This window comes from Lutra lutra, chromosome 1 (genome assembly GCF_902655055.1).
Source record: "Lutra lutra chromosome 1, mLutLut1.2, whole genome shotgun sequence".
Taxonomy (NCBI): Eukaryota; Metazoa; Chordata; class Mammalia; order Carnivora; family Mustelidae; genus Lutra; species Lutra lutra.
Window position 1 is genome coordinate 80,916,494 of NC_062278.1, and position 20,575 is coordinate 80,937,068.

A 20,575-nucleotide genomic window follows, 5' to 3' on the forward strand; every position below is an offset into this window, starting at 1 on the left:
AAAACTTGACAGATATTTTTCCAAAGAAACTATGTTTCAGACAAAGATTCCATCTTACCTTCCAGCTCGACCTTTCCTTTGTTTGGCATTAGCTTTACTAACCCACTCAGCAGACATTGTACTGATGTTGTTTTGTGTGTCAAAGTGTGTTTCTTTTATTTTTCCTCCATCTATCACATAAACGACATCATCTATGGTAATGCTATTTGGAAAATAGATGTATAAAATATTAAAAATACATCAAAAGCACATAATTTTGAACAGGGCCTACAGATGAGGATTTTAAAGAATTTTTTATTGGTCAAACTACTGTTAGCAGTTTGGGATTCTCACCACTATTCCCACATTTACCAACAGGACAGGGATCGAGCACCTAAATGTATAAGCAACATCAGGAGCTGCAGTGGCAGCCAATTCTATAGATCACATAAGGAATTTATTTGCCCTTGGTCAAACTTCACAGCTTACTTGATGACTTTTGTACCCAGCTTGGTGGTTCTAAGTGCCATAGTTTAATATCAGCTTCCACAGAAAAATGTTTTAATAACTGCATGGACATACTAATACCTCCAAGGGAATACAACAAATTTTAAAGGCTATTCACAATGGATTATCAAACAACATGACTCCCAAACAGAAAAAGGCAAAACCAAGATTGACCTCAACTCCCAGGTTTCTTTAAGAAAGCTTTAAAACAAAACAAAACAAAACAAAAACATTAAAAAGGCGGTTTGTAAAGAAGGCTAAACCATTACAGGATTAAAAAACAAAACCAAAAACTTATGCTCAATGCCATGATTATATTAAAACAACTTTATGTACAATAATTATGAAGCATCTTTTGGAGAGAAAGAGTCTAAGGTATGTGAATAATTTATTGGGCTCAAAAATAATACAATCATCAGTAGCTGATATTTACCTAGTCTCTGCAATATTGGTAGCAATTACTATTTTCCGAACACCAGGAGGGGTTCTTTTAAATACCTGTAAGAATAAATAAATCAAAACCTCAAAAGTAATTAATTTCTAATATAGCATTCTTTCAGTCAGAAAAAGTATTTCAGATACTGTACATTTTTAGCATTCTGTGTTCATTTACATATGCATCTAATATGTGTAGATACATTTTATAGATATACATCATTTCAATACTATAAAATTCCTTTTTGGTAAAACAAACTAAACCTCCCAGATTTTGGAACCTTATCACAAACAAGATTTCAAATGCAATACGATTATTTGAATTTAAAGAATTCTTTATCAACAAAAGCTGAGAAGTATAAATGTCTTTTTGTGGTCAAACTTCTGGGACAGAGTTTAGTTTAGCAATAGGAATTACGAATTATCAAAACTGTATGGGTAAAGGCACCAACCAACCAGGCAAATGCCAAGCTCAACAGAATGGATGTCTGGCTGTAAACTGTATATAAGCTTCTGAAATCAGACTGAACTAAAAAAATAAATCTTCAAATGCTGAATCCTACAAACAGCACCCTTCACAAAGCCAGCCAAGCAGAAGATATACAGTCAAGTACCACTTGGCTATAATGCAAGGAAATGCATAAATCTGTCTCATTTATAAAAATGATAATCAAGAGAAAATGTTTTCCAATCTAGTCATGTAATCTCTAGCAAAGGAATACATAATTTGCTATTACGGAGTCTGAGAGGAAGCACTTCCACATTGGACACTGTTCTGTCTGGTCTTTGGAATTAAGAGTCTTCTCTCTTTACTCCTATCTTCCTTTAGGTATGCACGTACTATCCAATTAAACTGGCTAAGCCTTAGACTATGGTATCAGCAGGAAAGATATTAAAAGTGCCTCAATAAAAAAAGGTTATTATTATTATTTTTCTTTTTTTGAGAGAGACAGAGGGAGAAAGAGCATGCGAGCACATGTGCGAGCACGCATGCACACAACAGAAAGGAGCGAGAATATCAAGCAGGCTCTACGCTCAGTGCAGAGCCCAATGCTCAAGGCAGAACCCGCTTTGGGGCATGATCTCACAACACCAAGATCATGACCTGAATCCAGATCGAGTCAGGCACCTAACTGACTTGAGCAACCCAGCTGCCCCTGTCTTGATATATTCTTAGAAAAGAAGTGGAAAAACTAGAAGGGAAGACAGATTTTCTTCTGATCAATCTCATTCTACCTGGGCCTACAGACACTGCAGTCCTGAAAACTATCTTACCTTTGAGAACACAGTTGTATTCTAACTAGGGATAACCCTGATGTGAAAGAAGGAACACATTCAAAACCATAATGATATATTATTGATAAAGTAGGAAATCTCATGCCTACAAATATACTAATTCTATTAAATAAAAAATTTCAAACATCAAGCTTTAGTATGTCACAGGTAAAAGAAACCCAAAGAAGTTATTAGTGAAATCAATCTTTAAACTTTTCCCTGATCTTGACAAAACTAGTATTTGTTAATTTCCCTCAGTTATTCAAGTTTTTGTGCAATTATCCCCTGAAGACTCATCTACAAATGTTCTCAAAGAAGTACTTTTTATATACGGATTACTAGAAAATTTGCCTTCAAAAAATAAGAGAAAATAAAACATACAATAAACAGCCCTTAAAGCTTGCCTCAATTTCAAAGACAGAGAGTGAATAAATTTAAGAATATACCTGTGTCTGGTTAACTGTAGGCATCAGTGAATGTAGGGGTATAATAAGAAACCTGTCTGAAAATTTAAAAAGAAAATTAAACTTTAAGATAAACAGCTGCAGAAAAGCTCCAGCAGACAGACACAGAACAATGAGTTGAGATGCTAAGCCATGTAACTCTTATTTATATTCTTATGTATAGGCAGAGCAAATTTTTCTTTTTATTTTCTTTCCTTGGTGCTCCAACAAGTTCTTGCTCACATTTTACTGTCAATTTATTTCACACTGATAAGCATATTCCCCAAATTCCTAAAAAATGCTTAAGCTTAGAAGCAATCTTTTCAAATTATGCTAGAAAAACATCACTAACGCCATTCCCATCACCTAATTGAAGACCGGAAAATTTTGCTTTAATATGAATATAAGTTTGTAGACTTTGGGTGATCCTCACTATTTTAATTAATAGAGAATATGGCTTTTTTACAGAACATTACTTAGGAAATATCCTAATTTCCATGTCCATTTTTATGCTAAAAAATAACAGAAACAGCACTGACTAAATATAATGCATTCCAAAGGCGACCCACATTTTTAAACACAATTTCATTAGAAATGTAAGAAATCATATTCCTAAAGTTTCGAAATGAAACAACTCAGTCCATTCGTGGATATTAGCCAATAGGGAGAAAGTCTGGTGTAGTATCAGTGATGGAACTGAGGGCGTGTTATGGAAGCAAGGGTAGATTTCATGTTTAGCTACGGTTACAAAAAAACGCAACCCCACTAGAAGTTTCTCTAGAAGTGTCCAAATGACTCAAGATAGCTGTATTTCCCCCCGAAAAAAACCCACAATTGTTATTTAAAGGAGATATGATGTCCCCAGACTCTTTAGGCCCCTCTGAATAAGGGTTACAAATCTTCAAAAGTAGTAAAAAGTGGTTAAGCAACTGACACTGTTAAAAAGGATGCTCTGAATTATTTACTCTCAAACAATATGAAATACACATCAACTCAATCAATACTCAAGCCAAAAATATTTCTCAAATTGGATAAAGCCTTAAGATATAACTTCCAGTTTATAAAAAGTACAGGTAAGAAAGGATCAAATGAAATGACACTAGAAGGATTCAGATTCAGACAAATCTAGGAAGTCTAGGTGGACCTAGTATTTTCCACAAGACATTACCATGGGGAAAGTGAAGAGGGTACGGAAGTGATTATCTAGATTAAGACTTATCGGGTTTAAGTTTTTCTGTAGTGTGAATGAGCTAGCTATAAAAAACACTTCACAAGGAAAATCTGACTACAGATTGGATTATTAGATATGTTTAAGAGTTAGGTATGATAATGGCATTGTGGTTATAGAGAAAATTGTCTTTATTTTTAGAGATGCACATATTTTTTGGGATAACGTGATAGCTGCAATTTACTTTAAAAAGGAAAAAATTAGATCACAAAAATAACTGCTGCCTCTAGAGAAATCAATGGAGTATGATGTGCATTATGATTCTCTAAGCTTTCTGTAGGTTTAAATGTTTCATTACAAGTCAAAAAATCAGCAGCCAGGTGAAACACTGAAAATAAAAATAATTCTGTTGAAGACTGTAACTGGGATAAAGACAATTTAGACTGCTGATATTGCACAACTATAGTAGTCAGTGGGAACAGAGTCCACACTTAGGAAGTAAGAAAGCTGGTAAACATTCGGTCAATTGGGTTTCAAGATTTACCTTTCAATCAGTATGGAGTTAGAACAATTTTTTGACCCTTCTACAATGGCTAAGAGTATAGCTGATTATTAAGCCTAAATTTTAAAACTATAACTTGAGAAAAAAACATTCTTGTTAAACTTTGGAAAGAAAAGAATTGAGCTAGTAATCAAAGTATAAATTAATACCTCCTTCTTTGAGAATAAATTAGAAAACTAATAAAAATTACAGTAATCGATAATATCGTACCCTTTCCACACTTCCTCAGAAATTATAGTATTACATTTTGATATATCTTCCCTGTATTTTTCTTGGTAAATACATTCACTCATGTTTTTTTAAATTAAAAGTAGATCATACAGTAGCAATTATTTTGGGGGTAAGAGAGGGCCAACATTAGAAGGTTCAGCCAAAAAAAAATTCCAGTTGTTTAAAAAAAAAAAAATTCAATTGCACTGTTTAATCATGACTACAGTTTTTCTATAGAGAAAGGTTATCACTGACCAGGAAAAGAAAAATCGGTATTTCATTACAGAGAAGTCATGGTATAAAATAAAAACATTTCAAATAAAAACATTTTCCAGCTAGAGAATAGCAAATAACTTTTAATTATAGATAATGTCTGGAAGGCATTACTATAGTAGGATTTAACAAAGAATAAAAAATACAGTTTTACTATTTCAGCCAATACAATTAGACCAAAATATTTTTAGTGCCTTAGAAAAATGTGTCAACACACTTCAAAAGATTAGAGTCAGAACTATCAAATACCAAACAGAATTTGCTTCGTATTCTACCGATTTGATGTTAGTAATTATTCCTGAAAATGCTCTAGCCGAATTTTATGGGAGAAAAATGGCCTCAAGTATTTCTCTAAAACCTAAGAGATTTTGTTTCTCAAACATGCTATTAAAGCATCAGAATCACCTGAGGAATTTTTAAGAACTAGAGATGTTCAAGTCACATTCTTAGATTTGAGGATCCGAATTTCAAAGAAGCACCACTAGTGACTGACTCTGTTGTACAGTCTGAGCTGAGAAACTCCAGAATAAGAGATAAAATTTCAACCTACTTTTCTGCCTAACTAAGTGCAGCAAAGGAAAAAACACCTCGAGCTCTAATATCTTAACTTTAAGGGCTCAATATTATTAGGCAAATTTAGGAAAAGGGGCAAAATTATTCTTATAATACCAAATTAAGAACTTTACCATATACCTAACATCTTCATCTTGTGACCTAGAACTTTATTTTTAAAAGAGAGAGAGAGAGATCTAAGTTTTTAAAAAATCGAGGCTGGGCTTAAGACCACCAAGTTCCTATAGTAAGGTAGCCTTTGAAGCAATACTTCTAGAAATAAAAGAAAACAACCATGTTACATATGACTTAAGTACTATTCTTGGAGTTGCAATAAAATACATTTCTATAATACCTGATTTAAACATCACTTGTGACATCAAGAGATCATGTAAAGTGCTGATATTGTCCCAGCCTGGTAGAAAGACCAATATTGCACCATCCTGTATGGTGGGGAAATAATGATTACAAAAAAATCATGTAACAAAACACAATAAAAGTAAACTTCTGTACATATTTAAGTCTTCATTAAAATTTTATTAGCTTAAGAAATTTAGTTACTGATTATAACTGAAGAATACAAGGTCACTTTTTAAAAACAGGGTTTACAATCCAGATATTTCATTTGTCTATTCTTTCTTTTAAATAGATCAAAAGTCTAAATCTTGGTTATTTTGAGATTCCTATTTCTGGTGTCAAAGCCGTTTCTTCCATATGCTATTTTTAAAAAGCATTTAAGAAAATTATTCTTCTTTCCTCAGGGTCTTGTTATATTAATACAATTAAAATCATATCACCAAAAAACAATAAACTAACCTCTTCTTCTAAAACAATGTGTCGAATGAGGGCAGCAATCAAATTCAGATCAACTTTATCATCATCCATCATTTCCAGAACATCTACGGTACTTGCAGAATACCTATCAAAGTTAAACAGAAAATCGAACACTTGATAAAGTTTCTTAAGGTTCAACTTACTACAAAATCCTAAAAATTAACTCAATTGGCAAATGTGGAAAAACAATCAATATATAGAAAAGAATTACTGGAATAACAGTTATGAACAAGTTCAAGAAGAGAATCTCTGCTTTTTTTAGTCATTCAGACCCTGTGCTGTAAAAAATTAAAACAAAACATAACACAGACAAAAAAACCCAAAAAACCCACTTACCTTTTTCGCAGTTCCCTTACATAATCTGGCCAGCGTTCTTTATAGATTGCTTCTTTTTCTTCTTTTTCCTGTCTATTTACATGCCCTTGCATGAAACCCCTCTTAAACTGAGACCTGTGTTCTTTTTGTTCTGGAACATACCTAAAATAAAAACATTAAGTAGCTTCACTTTTGGGAAACTCTTCTGGTTTTAGCAAATATCTATGACTTTTTACATTTGGATTTTAAAGAACATTTTCATTATGCTTTCTAGTGAAAGCTAATTAAATGTTTATTTATAACTATTCATTAATTTATAAAATCTGACATTTTAGATGTCTACCAAAGTATATAAAACCAAAGTATATAAAACCATCTGCCAAAGTATATAAAAACCTCTAGATGATCATTATCAGCAGTCAAAATAAAAAAAAGTTAACACTAGAGTCACTTTTACCTTTTAAGTTTACTCTACAAAGTTAACATTAACCTAAGTCCAAAATAATAGTAAATGTCTAGTGGAAAACTCAGATTTTGAATACAGGATTTCCAAACCTGAGTGCACATAAGAATCCCACAGAGAGCTTATAAAATATAGAATCCTGGGGCACCTGGCTGGCTCAGGGGGTTAAGCCTCTGCCTTTGGCTTAGTTCATGATTTCAGGGTCCTGGGATTGAGGCCCGAATTGGCTCTCTATTCAGTGGGGAGCCTGCTTCCCTCCCCTTTCTCTGACTGCCTCTTTGCCTACTTGTGATCTCTGTCAAATAAATAAAATCTTTTAAATAAATAAATAAATAAAAATATAGAGTCCTGAATTCTATCCCTTGTAATTTGGATTCAGTGGGTCTGGCTGGGGTTTGCTAATCTAGGAATTTTAATTAGTGCCCCAGGAAATTCAGATAATTTATCTTCATTCTGCTCCATCCTATAGTCAGAGCTAAATGGTAGAGCCAGAATCAGTACTTTTACGTGTCAGTCCAGTATTATGCCATGACTCCATCATGCCATTGTGACTTCTAAAAAAACAGAGGTGCATCTTCCTAAGAATGCCACTTAATTTAAGTGGGTTTGGAGAGGCATCGGGTGGGAAAAGACAAAAAAAAAAAAAAAAAGAAAAAAAAGAAAGAAAGAAAAAAGAAAAGAAAAAGGAAAAAAGAAAAAAAAAGAAACTAACTGCATTTGAACTTCAAAGCCCCTCCGAGTTTGCCTAGGAAGAGAGCACCTAGATCCCAAAGGGGGATTTGGAGCATGGGCTTTAGAATTAGACAGAACTGGACTGATGTCCTTGTTCTGCCACTGACTACCTGTGTGACCTTGGACAAGGTATATGCCTCTACCCTTTGGTTTGCTTATTTGAGAAATTAAAACTCTTATAATTACACTGGCACGAGAACAAAAATCCAATAAAATAAAGCACAGTGCCTGACACATAGTAGGCACTCAGAAAGTATTAATCCCCTTCCCTATATTCAGTACCTGTGACCCAGGATTCCCCTAAATCTTCGATACATATAGAGGCATCAACTTGAGGTAGGGCAACCTGAGACAGAGATTAGTCCTAGTCAGCAGGATGGACCCACAGTTGCCTCCTTTCCCATAGTTCCAAAAAACAGAGGTAACCTTCAACCCCCCAGAGCCCAAGTGGCCAGTGACAATCCTTTGTATCATCTCACCCTGCTTCCTTCCCTCTTACATCCCTATAGTGCAGCTCTTCTTTTGGGAAGGGAGAGCAAGGGCTTCTCTTGAAAACTTCTGTCCAAGGACTACACTCCTTCAATTCCCCACTTAGGACTGACTAGGGAATGACAAGTGCACAGACACCATCTCTTTTCTTCAACAGACCCTTCCTTCAGCTACAGTTCTCTGAACATTCCCTGCCTTCCAGGGAGCTTAAGAACGCAATTCATCATTTAATAACTTCAGAGAACTGTGTCCTGAAACTTCACTCTCACTGCTGGCAAGCTGTCACCTGTTATTCTATTAGAAAACAATTGGTAAATGTGCCACAGTAGGAAGTGAGACAAATGGTGGAATCAAAGGAATGCATCAATAAAGCTTACTGATGACAAAACCAGAGCATGAAAGACCAAGATACTCTCTCATACTTTTAGTATGTTCTACCCTCTCTGACATATACACTTCCCTCTTTCCTACTCCAAGTTTCACTGCTTTCCTGACTTGCCCAGTCTATCCCTGCTATATAATCTCATTTCCAGTATATTCTTTACTTCTGCTGGAAGTAAAGGTCAATCATACTTTGTATGACAGCTTCTGTGTCTGTCCACATACACGCTCTGAAGATACGTACCAAGTCTTCCCTTGTTTATGCTCAGACCCTAGTGCACATAAACTTTATGCAAGACATAAAGTTTAATAAGAATCTGATAAATAAATGTGCACACAAAATTCAGCTTTCCTCCATGTAGAATATGCTGTAGGATCTTGGTTTTCACCTTCCCACTACCACTACTACTTCCTGGTTTTTACACATAACAAGCAAGCTGTGACCTTGAAAAATCTCAAGTGTTTCTACATCTGTCTATATATTTATTCCCATGTTTACTATAGGCCGGGCACTATACTGTGCAGTAGTTACAGAGACGAACAGGACAAAATTCTTGACCTCCCAAATTCTGCAGTCTACTGCAAGAAGCAAATATAAATATACACTACATGGCAATATGTTAAATATTATAAGAGAGATGATAAAAGTGATATAGGAGTCCAGATGAGGAGGAATAAGACAAGGCTTAACATGCAGTGAAGCTGGGATTTATAATTACGTAACTGAGTTTATAAAGGAAGGAGAAAGTGGCACATATAAGTCTAAGAGGAGAACACAGCATGTAATAAAACACAAAGTGCTTGAATGAAAGGGCACTGGCTGGCATATTAGGGAATGGTGCATTTAGCATGCATAGGCCATGAGATACATAAAGCTAGAAAAAGATGGGGCCGGATTGTAAAGAACCTTGCAATGACTAGCTAAGGAACTGGAACCCGATCTTACGGGCTGTGTTTTCCCAACCCTTCTCTCATCAAGAAAGTAAAATATAATTTGGTATAGTCCCCTGGAGAAGGCTGCTGGTAGCTAATGGCCTGGGTATTGAAGGGATCAATAATTTGGGCATACTAGCTGAGGTATTCTGCTATAGGCCATGACAAAACACAGAAGTCCTTAAACAAGTTTTTCTCTAAATTTATCAATCTACCTATATATGCTGTAACTGACAACTATATTAATTTAGGGAAATGATTTAGGAAAATAAAGCATAGTCCTAGTCTTTTTTCTAAATTAATGTAGTATCAACTTTGTGGAAGATAAAAAGCAGTTCTAGGTTTTATTACTACTCTCAAGTCATGATAAAGTCATTGTGAATGAGTGTTGTTAGTTTTATGATTACAGCACATAGTTTTCTAAATATAAAATGGTTTCCCACAATAAACAGAATTATTAAGAACTTTTTTTAAAACTGAAGGTCCTTAAACAAGTTTTGAAAGAGAAATCTCAAGAGGCATGACTAGGGGAAGAATGGGCACTTAACCAGATTTTGTAGAAAACTATATATGTGACAGTGAAGACAAAAGTGCCAAAAGAAGAACTGTAAGTACAGAAGAGATAATAAAGACCTTAAGTAGAAGAAATAAAAACAAGAAGGCATGTTCAAGGAGAATGCTCTCAGGTTTGTGTTGTGGGGCAGGCGGGAGTACAGAATGATTTGGACTAAGTTAGTTACTAAAGCATGTAAAGCAGGTAACATATTCTGGTACTTAACTGCTTGATATTAGCTCTTTTGATTTACAACTTAAACAACAAGGGGTGGAGAAACATGCCAATAACCACTGAAAGACCCATTTCGTTTTAACTTTGGGTATAAGATAACATTTTTAGTTGGAAAAATGTGAGGTTCAGGGTATCTAAGGTACTAGAATGCTGTTGAGTACAGAGTCAGATTCCAAATTTAATATTCATGAAGAGCTTCAGTTCTGAGAGCTAAGAAAATGTGTAACTATGGTCATGGAAACAGGATTGCACAGTGAAACCATAAAAGACTGAGAAAAGGATAATTAAGAACCCTCAGAGGAAATCCTATTTAAAAGGTAGGCAAAGGAAGCCAGCAAACAAGAATGAAAACCAGGTAGGAGAACCAGAAGAGACGTTTAAGCCCTAAGAACAAAGATTCCCAAATGCTGCTGCCCAGGGATCTTTAAAAAATTCTGATGCCTGGCTACCAGCCCAGACTTTGTAATGTAATTTTGGTAGGGCGTGAAAATGGGGCAGGGCAACCCAGTTTCGGAATCACCGATATATAAAAAAAAAAAAATGTCTTAGAAGGAAGTGGCTATAAAAGAGTTTCTGAGACTAAAGTTCGACAGAACAAAAGGTGACACTTTAATATTTTTACATCTCTTTTTATTTCCTAATATTTACTTACCTTATTTTTTCAATTATATCTTCCAAAAGATACTCCACAACCGGGAAAGTAAAACCAGGTATGTGTATCATTGGACAGTTACCTATTATGGCAGACAAAAGATAAATCTGTACTCAAATGTTCAAAAAAAAAAAATAAAAATCAACAGACAATAAAGAGGCCAATAACTCTCTTTCTTTCTTAAGTTCAGAAATGGTCCTGGCACTTTCACAGTTCTACCCTATTTTTTCATACTGAGTTTAATGAACTAGCAGTCTATTCTTCACTACCATTTTACTGCTACCAAACTGAACACACACCTCACAGTTCTACAAAGTAACCCAAAACACAAATAGAGCACTTTAAGTTGGACTCAAAAGTCATTACTTGAGGTGTATTTCCTCCCCATCATTAGCCAAGATGGTACCATCAGAACCCAAATTTTATTGACATCAACTTAAGAATCACAACTCCTATGGCCCCCAGAATTAGGAAAAAAGAGAAAAAGTAGTCAAAACAAGACATAACAAAATACTGAAGTGTTACCTACTATTCTAGAATCACCAGTTAAAATAATTGTCTCCCAGTACTGTTACTTAATGTTACTTAGTATTTCATACCAAGCAAAACAAGCAGGACGCACTATCGACAAAGACCAACACTGCATCACAGATCAAAATATCTGAAGTGGTATCACAGCTCTTCCTCTCCCAAGTCTGAGCAAGTTACTCAATGTTAGTTCTGAATAGCTCATTGCACACACAAAAAATAAGACATAATACAATCAACTAATTTCATGGGTCTCTGAAGGTCAACCAAGCTGAATATAAGAATATTTAATTAGAGCTCTATTCCATTTTAATCCCACCCACTATTTTCCTCTCCTTCCCTCATGACTGTAAGGCAAAAGAGGCATAATATTAAAAAAATGTATTCTACAGCTAGTTAAATTTAGTTTCAAATCCTCTCAACCGTCTCTTAATTATGCAACCATTGTAAAACACACTGGGAAAGACACCTATAAAAATGGGATTAATAGCACTTACCTCACAAGGTGTTATGAAGATTAATGAAGAAAAAATGCCAAATAGAGCACATCTGGCATACTAAAGGTGTTCCATAAGTGGTCACTACTATAATTACCAGTAAACTGCCACCCTAGCCTGTGATAGTACATAAATGCCACAGAACAATCACAAAAAAGTGTTCAAAAAATTATTCAAACCTTTGATTTGACTTCACGGATGCCACCTTAAATTATTATCTGATGGTAGCACCAAAAATCTACATGTCTTCGCTCTAACACAGACGATGCTGCCTTTTAAAAATAGGCTCACTTCTCTAATCTGTTGTAACTAGAAAGATAGTCTCAGCTATTTAAGACAACTTACAGTATTCTCCTGAATACTTAAAATAATTGCCAAACCCTCATTTTAACTACTTTGTACCTAGCAATGTATTTTTTTTAAACTCTCAATTCAGTGGCTTTGTGGTAACTTTCTAAAGCAATAATCTTAAAATTTACTTACCGAAATATTCTGAAAATTTCTCAGCATTTAAAGTCGCACTCATCAATATCACTTTCAGGTCAGGTCGAAAACTGAGAAGATCTTTAATAACCGTCATTAAAACATCTGACTGTAGATTTCTCTCATGGATTTCATCAAGCACAATATGACTAACGCTGGACAAATGCCTAAGCAAAAGTGTGAAGTATGTAACAGTACAAAATTTAAAAACTGAACCATTCTACCTTCACAATTAGTAAAATCCAATTTAATAATTACATCTTTGATAATGTTTAACAAAATGTCTGTCTTGAAGTGAAACATACTCACGAGTCTGACTGGAGCCACTGCAGGATGATTCCTGTTGTGCAGTATAAGATAGAACCCTGTTTCCTTGGCAACCGACTGTGAATGAAAGATAGGAGTTAACAGTTTTTGGTTTTCTTTACTAACAAATTAGCACCACAAAAGTTTAAAAGAAAATCTTCAATTTAAAACTGCCTACTGTTTTAATGAAAATCTTCACAGTTAAGTTTTTGGTCCTAAGAACGCCTACTGTAACAGACTAATGTGTAATACTACATTCAAGTTCACTATACATTATTTTCACTGTCATGATACAACATTAATGATATCTTTTTAAAGGCATAACCATTAACATAACTTACATACCAGTAACCAGGCTTAACCAGTAACATAACTTAATACACAGGGGCCTAAACTTCTGTTCAGTGACTGGAAAGTCAGTTCACTTAAAAAGATAAATGGAATCCTGAGCTCCAGAAAAGGGCTATAGAAATATAGAGGAGTGAAGAAGGGGTTAAAGATACCAGAATCAATAGTCAGTCGGGATGGTGGTAGCAAAAGATACGAGACACCAACTCCTTTCGTGTGCAGTGATGGCCTACTGATATACATCCAGGAAAAAGTTATTTTTCCTGGATTTCATAATGTAATTTCATAATGTAAAAGCGATTTCATAATGTAAAAGCATTTAAAGTCATTTCTTTAGCTGTTTCATAATGTAAAGCATATTTTAAAAGGCATATTTAAAACTCCTGTTTGGATTTAAAAAGTTGCCAGCTTCCTATACTGTAGTTACTTTAAATGTTAATTTTAATCATAATCAGCATAACAACAGGGAACATTTTTCTCCTTAATCTCTAACTTCACAGTTTCACTAAAATCTACCTGACACAACAGGTGAATGTTCTTTACCTCTGGAGACGAATCTGGTATCCAGTACTGTTACCATTGCCACAAGATTCTGCCCTTTCTGCAGCCACTCTCTCTGCGACCTTTTAGCAAAATAAAAGACATTTACAAAGAAAATATAATTTCCTTTAGGAAGAACATCTGGAATATCCACAAAATCTGGGATTGTTGAAAAAATGTTCGTCAGTTTTTCTGGAGTTAAAAAAATAGAGACAGATACTAGAATCCCAGGGATCTAAAACTGTGTGTTGTTCTTTAAAAGCTCCAGACTACTTGCTTCTTAAATCCACTTTTCACCTCCTATTATAAAGCCCTCCAAGGCCAAATTCTCTCTCATCATTATTTTCAAAGTGCCTTTCTACAGCATCATTCTATCTTTCTTTTTGACTTTTTTGACTAAGAGTTAAAATCAGTGAGGCGCCTGGGCCACTCAGTCTTTAAACATCTGCCTTTGGCTCAGGTCAGGATCCCACGGTCATGGGATCAAGTCCTGGAGCCGGCTCCCTGCTCAACATGGGGAGCCTGCTTTTCCCTCTCCTGCTTTCCTTGCTTGTGTTCCCTCTCTCCATCAAATAAATAAATAAATCTTTTTTTTTTTTTTTTTAAAGATTTTATTTATTTATTTGAGAGAGAGAGAGACAGTGAGAGAGAGCATGAGCGAGGAGAAGGTCAGAGAGAGAAGCAGACTCTCGTGGAGCTGGGAGCCCGATGCGGGACTCGATCCTAGCACTCCTTGGATCATGACCTGAGCCAAAGGCAGTCGTCCAACCAACTGAGCCACCCAGGCGTCCCTAAATAAATAAATCTTAAAAAACAAAACAAAACACCCACATTAAAACCATAGTTAAGCTTATAAAACTTGTGTATAATTTGAGGGTAAATACATGTTGATACTTTTCTTTCTCCAGTTTTTTGTTTCTTCTTAGTAGAGACTGCTGTTGCTTAATTCCTGGTTCTTGGTTGTGTCCTAAAAGTTATGGCGGCCAAAGATGAACTTGGAATTGATGAAATGTTATTATAATCCAATAATAATCCATAATACTGATTTATGTAACTAAAAAGTAACAACAGTCACCTTGTGACAGAACACTGATTCATGAGATTAGAAACAGAAAATGGCATAATTAAGAAACAATACTTCAGAAGTAGAACTTTCCAGCCAGTACATCCTGTATTCACAGACTTAAGACCATTATTTCACTTTTTATTACTTACTAAATTGCCCATTCGAGTATTAACAGATCTTGGAAAAATAAATTAAAAGTAACCTAATTAGCATATCTTCCTACTGTCAATATATATGGTAATGCTGTATTAATGAAAATGATAATATTAACTTACTTAAATCTAGCTTTATAATTGTATTATAACAAAAGTGGTTTTTCACTGTTCTGTGATTTTATGTATTTCCTAGGAATATGACTGTACCAAAGATTGTTACTGTACTTCTTTAAACAGTATTTCTTAGAAATCAGCTTAAAATGCATACTGTATTTCCTCCAAAATACTGCCTTAATTGGTAATGCACCTCCTAACCAGATTCTGTATTAAATGACTTAGCGATAATAGACTATCATGTAACTAAACACAACCATAAATTCTTATAATCAAAATTTACATATAAAATTACATTAACACTGAAATAAACTTACTATACACATCAAATGCTGTCAGAAACCCAAACATCTTTAAAGAACATATAACCCATACATTTAACTAGGTCATCTAACTGAACAAACAAACAAAACTGCTGTTTGCCCTAAACATGTACTTACAACTATTAATAGGATAAATCTAAAACAATGCCCTTTTTTTAAAATGATAATTCCCTCTTATTGAACAACTGCATTAAAAACTTAAAAATGCAGTTAAAATACTGCAAGGCTTCCAGTGTACTTACTGAAAAAACAGAACCAAAAAATAATACTGAATCAATGAAGGAGTAAAATTTAAAGCATCTATATGGATGGACACTTTTCGCAGTTTATAACCCTATAAAAATCCTATAAAACCCTATAAAAATAAAAATTTTTATTTATAAATAAAAATTTATAACCCTATAAAAATCAGCTTTTTCTTCTTCTAGTTTTATACTAAAATTTGCCTGCATTTATACTTAAACTTGAACACCTATTATCAGTAAGAGGTCATTTGAGCTTTTGGTGTTTACTACCAAATATCTGCTGTCATAGGAACATATCCTAAACCTAATTAAGAAGTCACTACAAACGTTCAAAATCCATTTATTTCGAGCAAGACTAGGAGAATGGAAAATAAAAAGTGGGGAATTTTAAAAAGTGAGACATTACTTACTGAAATGGCACTAATTCTTCTTGGCTGTGTACAAACTATCCTGCATGCAGATCCTTTCCCTCTTTCAATGTAGTTATCCAAAATGAACTGAGTAACTTGAGTAGTTTTTCCACATCCAGTTTCACCACTTATTACTGTTACTTGATGGTTATCAATCATATTTACCAATTCCTATTTCAAAATGGAAAATAAGTGAAGGATATCATATGGTAACTAAGTCCAAAAAATTAATAATCACAATTCTATCAAACTGAAGGTAACTGCTTTTAACAAATATATTAGGGGCACCCAGATGGCTCAGTGGGTTAAAGCTGCTGCCTTTGGCTCAGGTCATGATCCCAGGGTCCTGGAATCAAGCCCCACACTGGGCTCTCTGCTCAGCAGGGAGCCTGCTTCCACCTCTCTCTCTCTCTCTCTCTCTCTCTGCCTGCCTCTCTGCCTAACTTGTGTCTCTGCCTGTCAAATAAATAAAATCTTTAAAATATATATATTAATGCTTTTGTTAAAGTTTTGTTAAATGCAATGCTGGCAGTTTGGGTATTGGATCCACCTGTTTTTCAAAAGAAAAACAGCACCAAATTATAAAAAGAAGAAAGCAAGGCACTGTTAAGAAAAACACACCACCACCACCAGCACCACCAAATTAAAAAAAAAAAAAAAAAAAGAAGAAAACACACCAACAAGAACAAGAGACAACAGGTAAGTTTTATGCATAAGAATGAACACTGATTAAAAAGAATGCTGATTTGTAAGGCTACTGAGTACAAGACAAATCCCAATACCTAAATAACACTAAGGACATTAAAGTTATATTACAACCCATACAATATGGCTCTACCTTCAGAAAAAGTTTTGTACACTGTCTTAAAGAACAAGAAAGAGTGTAATTTATCTTAAGATTATTTCCTTTCAGTTAATTACAATAAAGTTTTTAAATACCTAAATCAAATTGGTAAACTTCAATTACCTGGAAAACCTCACATTTGGTAAAGATCTTTTTTCTTAAAAATTACAAACACTAATATTTTAATAGTAATATTCACTGTATTAATAAAACCATCCTACTACTTCAAAGAGGTATTAGAGGTGACTTTTATCTACAAAAGTTTAATCAAAAATCCCAATTTAAAAAATTTGTCCATCTACTCTAACACAATATATGTATCAGAACAAGTTCCAAGACTGAACACTGAAATTATAGCTTGTAAATACAGAGAAGCAATATGGGACTTATTCACTCAACAAGTATTAACTGGGGGTTGAGAGAGTGAGTATCAGGCACTGTACCAAGTCAAGTAATACATAGTGAACACTGTCCTCAAGAACTTAAAATGGCCTAGGAAGGAAAGACACACTATGGCAGGTCGTAGTTAAGGGCTATGAAAACCAGTATCAAAACAAAGCAAAGCTGAGAGAACAGAGCAGGATGGGGAACTATATTATTCTCAGGTGACTGTGTAATAAAGCATAATAAATTAAATCACTATTTTCAGTAGTGCCTCAATATTAATTAAAACATTTGTTCTCAAAGTAAGAGCAAGGATATTTATCCAAAGTAACATATATAAAAATTCTGTTTTTGGAGTTCTAAAGATTTCAGTTATAGACAGAAATGAGAAAACTTAAGGAAAACTGTTTCATGATCATTTTTTTTTCTTTTGGGCCTTCAAAAATTCAAGATTAAAATGAACTTTCAATAATACCCTTTAAGGGGGCACCTGTGGCTCAGTCATCAGGCATCATCTACCTTCGGCTTGGGTTGTGCCCCAGGATTCTAGGTTCGAGCCCCACATCGGGCTCCCTGTTGGGTGGGAAGCCTGCTTCTCCCTCTCCCACTCCCCATGCTTGTGTTCCCTTTCTCACTGTGTCTCTCTCTGTCAAATAAATAAAATCTTAAAAAAAAAATACCCTTTAGGGGAAGGTCCATTTACATTTTTTCTTGATATATAGATTTTAAAAAATTATATTTAAGTATTTTGCAAATCAAATTAAATACTGTACATTCATTTTACCTTTTGCATTCCATATGAAGGCAGCTTTTCCCTGAAATGCTGAAAATTAAAAAAAAAAACTATTTTTAATTTTCACAAAAGAAATGTAATCAAATTATAATCATGGTAATCAGAATATATCATAAATATACTAGAATTCCAAAATATTTTTATTACCTTACAGCTTATGTCAAGTACCAAGACCTAAAAAAGAATTTTTATAAAAAGGACTAAGGTACTTAGCAATCCTTTATTTTTGAAACACTGAAAAAGAAAATTCTATTACAGTCAACAGAAGGGAGATACTTTCTTAAAGTGGCAGTAAAATAAAATCTCATCTGTCACCGAACAGAATTCTTATAATCCCCAAGTTACTCTTACCATTTTTTATTTTACATATTCATTTTACATTTGTTTTCCATATCACAGTCATTTTCCCACCCATCAATCCACGATTTAATAATCCACTAGGCACTGGAGCAGATTATTGCTGGGTACTGGCTTTTGAGAATAAAAGAAAATTTAAAATAAGTAATATCTGAAACAGGAAAATCTGGTACTGCCATTTAAGAACTGTGATCTTAAGTCAAACTTGGATCCTGAATCCCTCAAAAGTTTTATCTCATAAGGTTGCTACGAAATCCGCCATGAAAAACCTTTATTAAAAAAAAAACCAAGTAGGGGGACCTGGGTGGCTCAGTGGGTTAAAGCCTCTGCCTTCGGCTCAGGTCATGATCCCAGGGTCCTGGGATGGAGCCCCGCATCGGACTCTCTGCTTGGCCAGGAGCCTGCTTCCCTTCCTCTCTCTGCCTGTCTCTCTGCCTACTTGTGATCTCTGTCTGTCAAATAAATAAATAAAATTAAAAAAAAAAAAAAAAAAGCAAGTAGCAGTTTCTGACACATAAAAGCTACTTAACAAATTTTTGGGTGAATTACAACTGGAATACTAGAGAGGAAATGATTAATTTCTGTATCTTTATTTGATAATGTTTTTCTAATTTTGAAAACTTCTATGGAATCTTAAACCTACACTACACAAAAATGACATACACTTAGGAGTGCTCTGGTTTACAATAACCTACATACATGAAAAAAACTTCAGTGGTATTAAAAAAATAAACCACAGCTTTAAACAAACTCCCTTTATTGTAAAGGGAAAAAAAAATACATAAAACTAGAACTGTCCTATTGCCATCATATTTTTTCCAAATTTTTATTTCTTGAAACACCCTTATTTTTTACCTACTTGTCAAAATAGGAGACTAAAAAAATCCCCCACTATTTTCTATTGAGCTACAATTGACATTTAACATTGTATTACTTTCAAGTGTACCAACATAAAGATTCAACATCTTTGTATGCTGTGAAATGATTACCACAATAAGTCTAGTTAATATCCATCACCACATATTTACCATTTTTTCCCTCTTCAGATGAGAACTTTTAAGATCTAAGCAACTTTCAAATATACAGTGCAGCATTATTAACTATAGTTATCATGCTTGACATGGTCAATCAGGTAATTCTTATCAGTACCATAAAAAGGGTCAATACAATGACTTAAATGAATTCTAGCAATCTGAAATAACAAGTTGCCACAATTTTCTCAGTAATTTTTTAATTTTATTTAAATTATTTAAAACATTTACTGATTTCTAAAAGTACTTCATGTACTCAAATGTAACCATCTCAATATATAAGTATATATAAGCTAACACATTAAACTTGAAACTAGCAGTAATCACTTTTGCTTTTTAAATATGTAATGCTGATGAAGACAGTTAAAACCCAGTATTCTTTCTCAAGATAGACAAACCGAATTTCTAATTTCCTAATTTTGGGCTGTAACCCGGAGATAACAGAGAATGAGATCACACGCTGTCTGAGGGCAGGAAATGTCTTAATTTCCAGAAAACAGAGCACAATGACAGGCATTTAGCAAGTGGTAAATTAATGTTTATTATATGAATGATACCAAAAAAACCATGGCATATTACCAAAAAGGATTAAAAAGTTGAGCTCTTAAACACATCTGAATTTTAAACCTGATTCTTTTACTAGTTGTGCAACTGTAGATAGGCCATTTAACATAAGATTCTTTTTCCTCCTCTTACACAGAGCTTTTGGGAGGTTTAAATGATGTAGCACATGTGAAGTGTCTGCAAGTGTCAAGCCAATAAGAAGATCAACTATTATTATGTTGGGCTCATTTCTTCTCCTAACTTGCTTTGAATTAGATCACTCATCTTCAGAATCTGAGTTCTGTCCTCCATACAAAGCAGACAGTAGCTAACTCTCCTTCTTAAGCCTATAAAAGAAGCTCTTCTCTTAACCACAACATTCTGAAATAATTCAACTTGAAATCTCCTGCCTTCGAATCTTTTTTTTACTAAATGGGCATCAAAGGGCTACAGCATTCTAGCCCTGGACAACCTCACCTCACCTGTTCTAATCAGGATATCCAACTTGATCATCAGCGACAGTCAACAGATCCTTTCTTTCCCATGGAAGATGTGATATTCTGGCTTTCTCACCAAGGGCAGTAGATATGTGCATATTAAAAGTATGGCCCTCAAAAT

The 20,575-nt window shown here is 34.3% G+C and overlaps 1 protein-coding gene across 1 annotated transcript in view; it reads right to left on the reverse strand.

The window, feature by feature from the left end:
- Positions 1-20,575, reverse strand: part of DHX36 (DEAH-box helicase 36) — a 54,091-nt gene that overhangs the window by 24,043 nt on the left and 9,473 nt on the right. Inside the window, exons 4-15 of the mRNA XM_047728439.1 lie at positions 18,018-18,056; positions 16,006-16,176; positions 13,696-13,775; positions 12,808-12,882; positions 12,499-12,665; positions 10,991-11,072; positions 6,575-6,715; positions 6,221-6,323; positions 5,760-5,847; positions 2,643-2,698; positions 920-984; positions 59-202 (exon numbers count right to left, since the gene is read on the reverse strand). Of these exons, the coding sequence (XP_047584395.1) occupies positions 59-202; positions 920-984; positions 2,643-2,698; positions 5,760-5,847; positions 6,221-6,323; positions 6,575-6,715; positions 10,991-11,072; positions 12,499-12,665; positions 12,808-12,882; positions 13,696-13,775; positions 16,006-16,176; positions 18,018-18,056 (1,211 nt within the window). The remainder of the gene's footprint in view (positions 1-58; positions 203-919; positions 985-2,642; positions 2,699-5,759; positions 5,848-6,220; positions 6,324-6,574; positions 6,716-10,990; positions 11,073-12,498; positions 12,666-12,807; positions 12,883-13,695; positions 13,776-16,005; positions 16,177-18,017; positions 18,057-20,575) is intronic.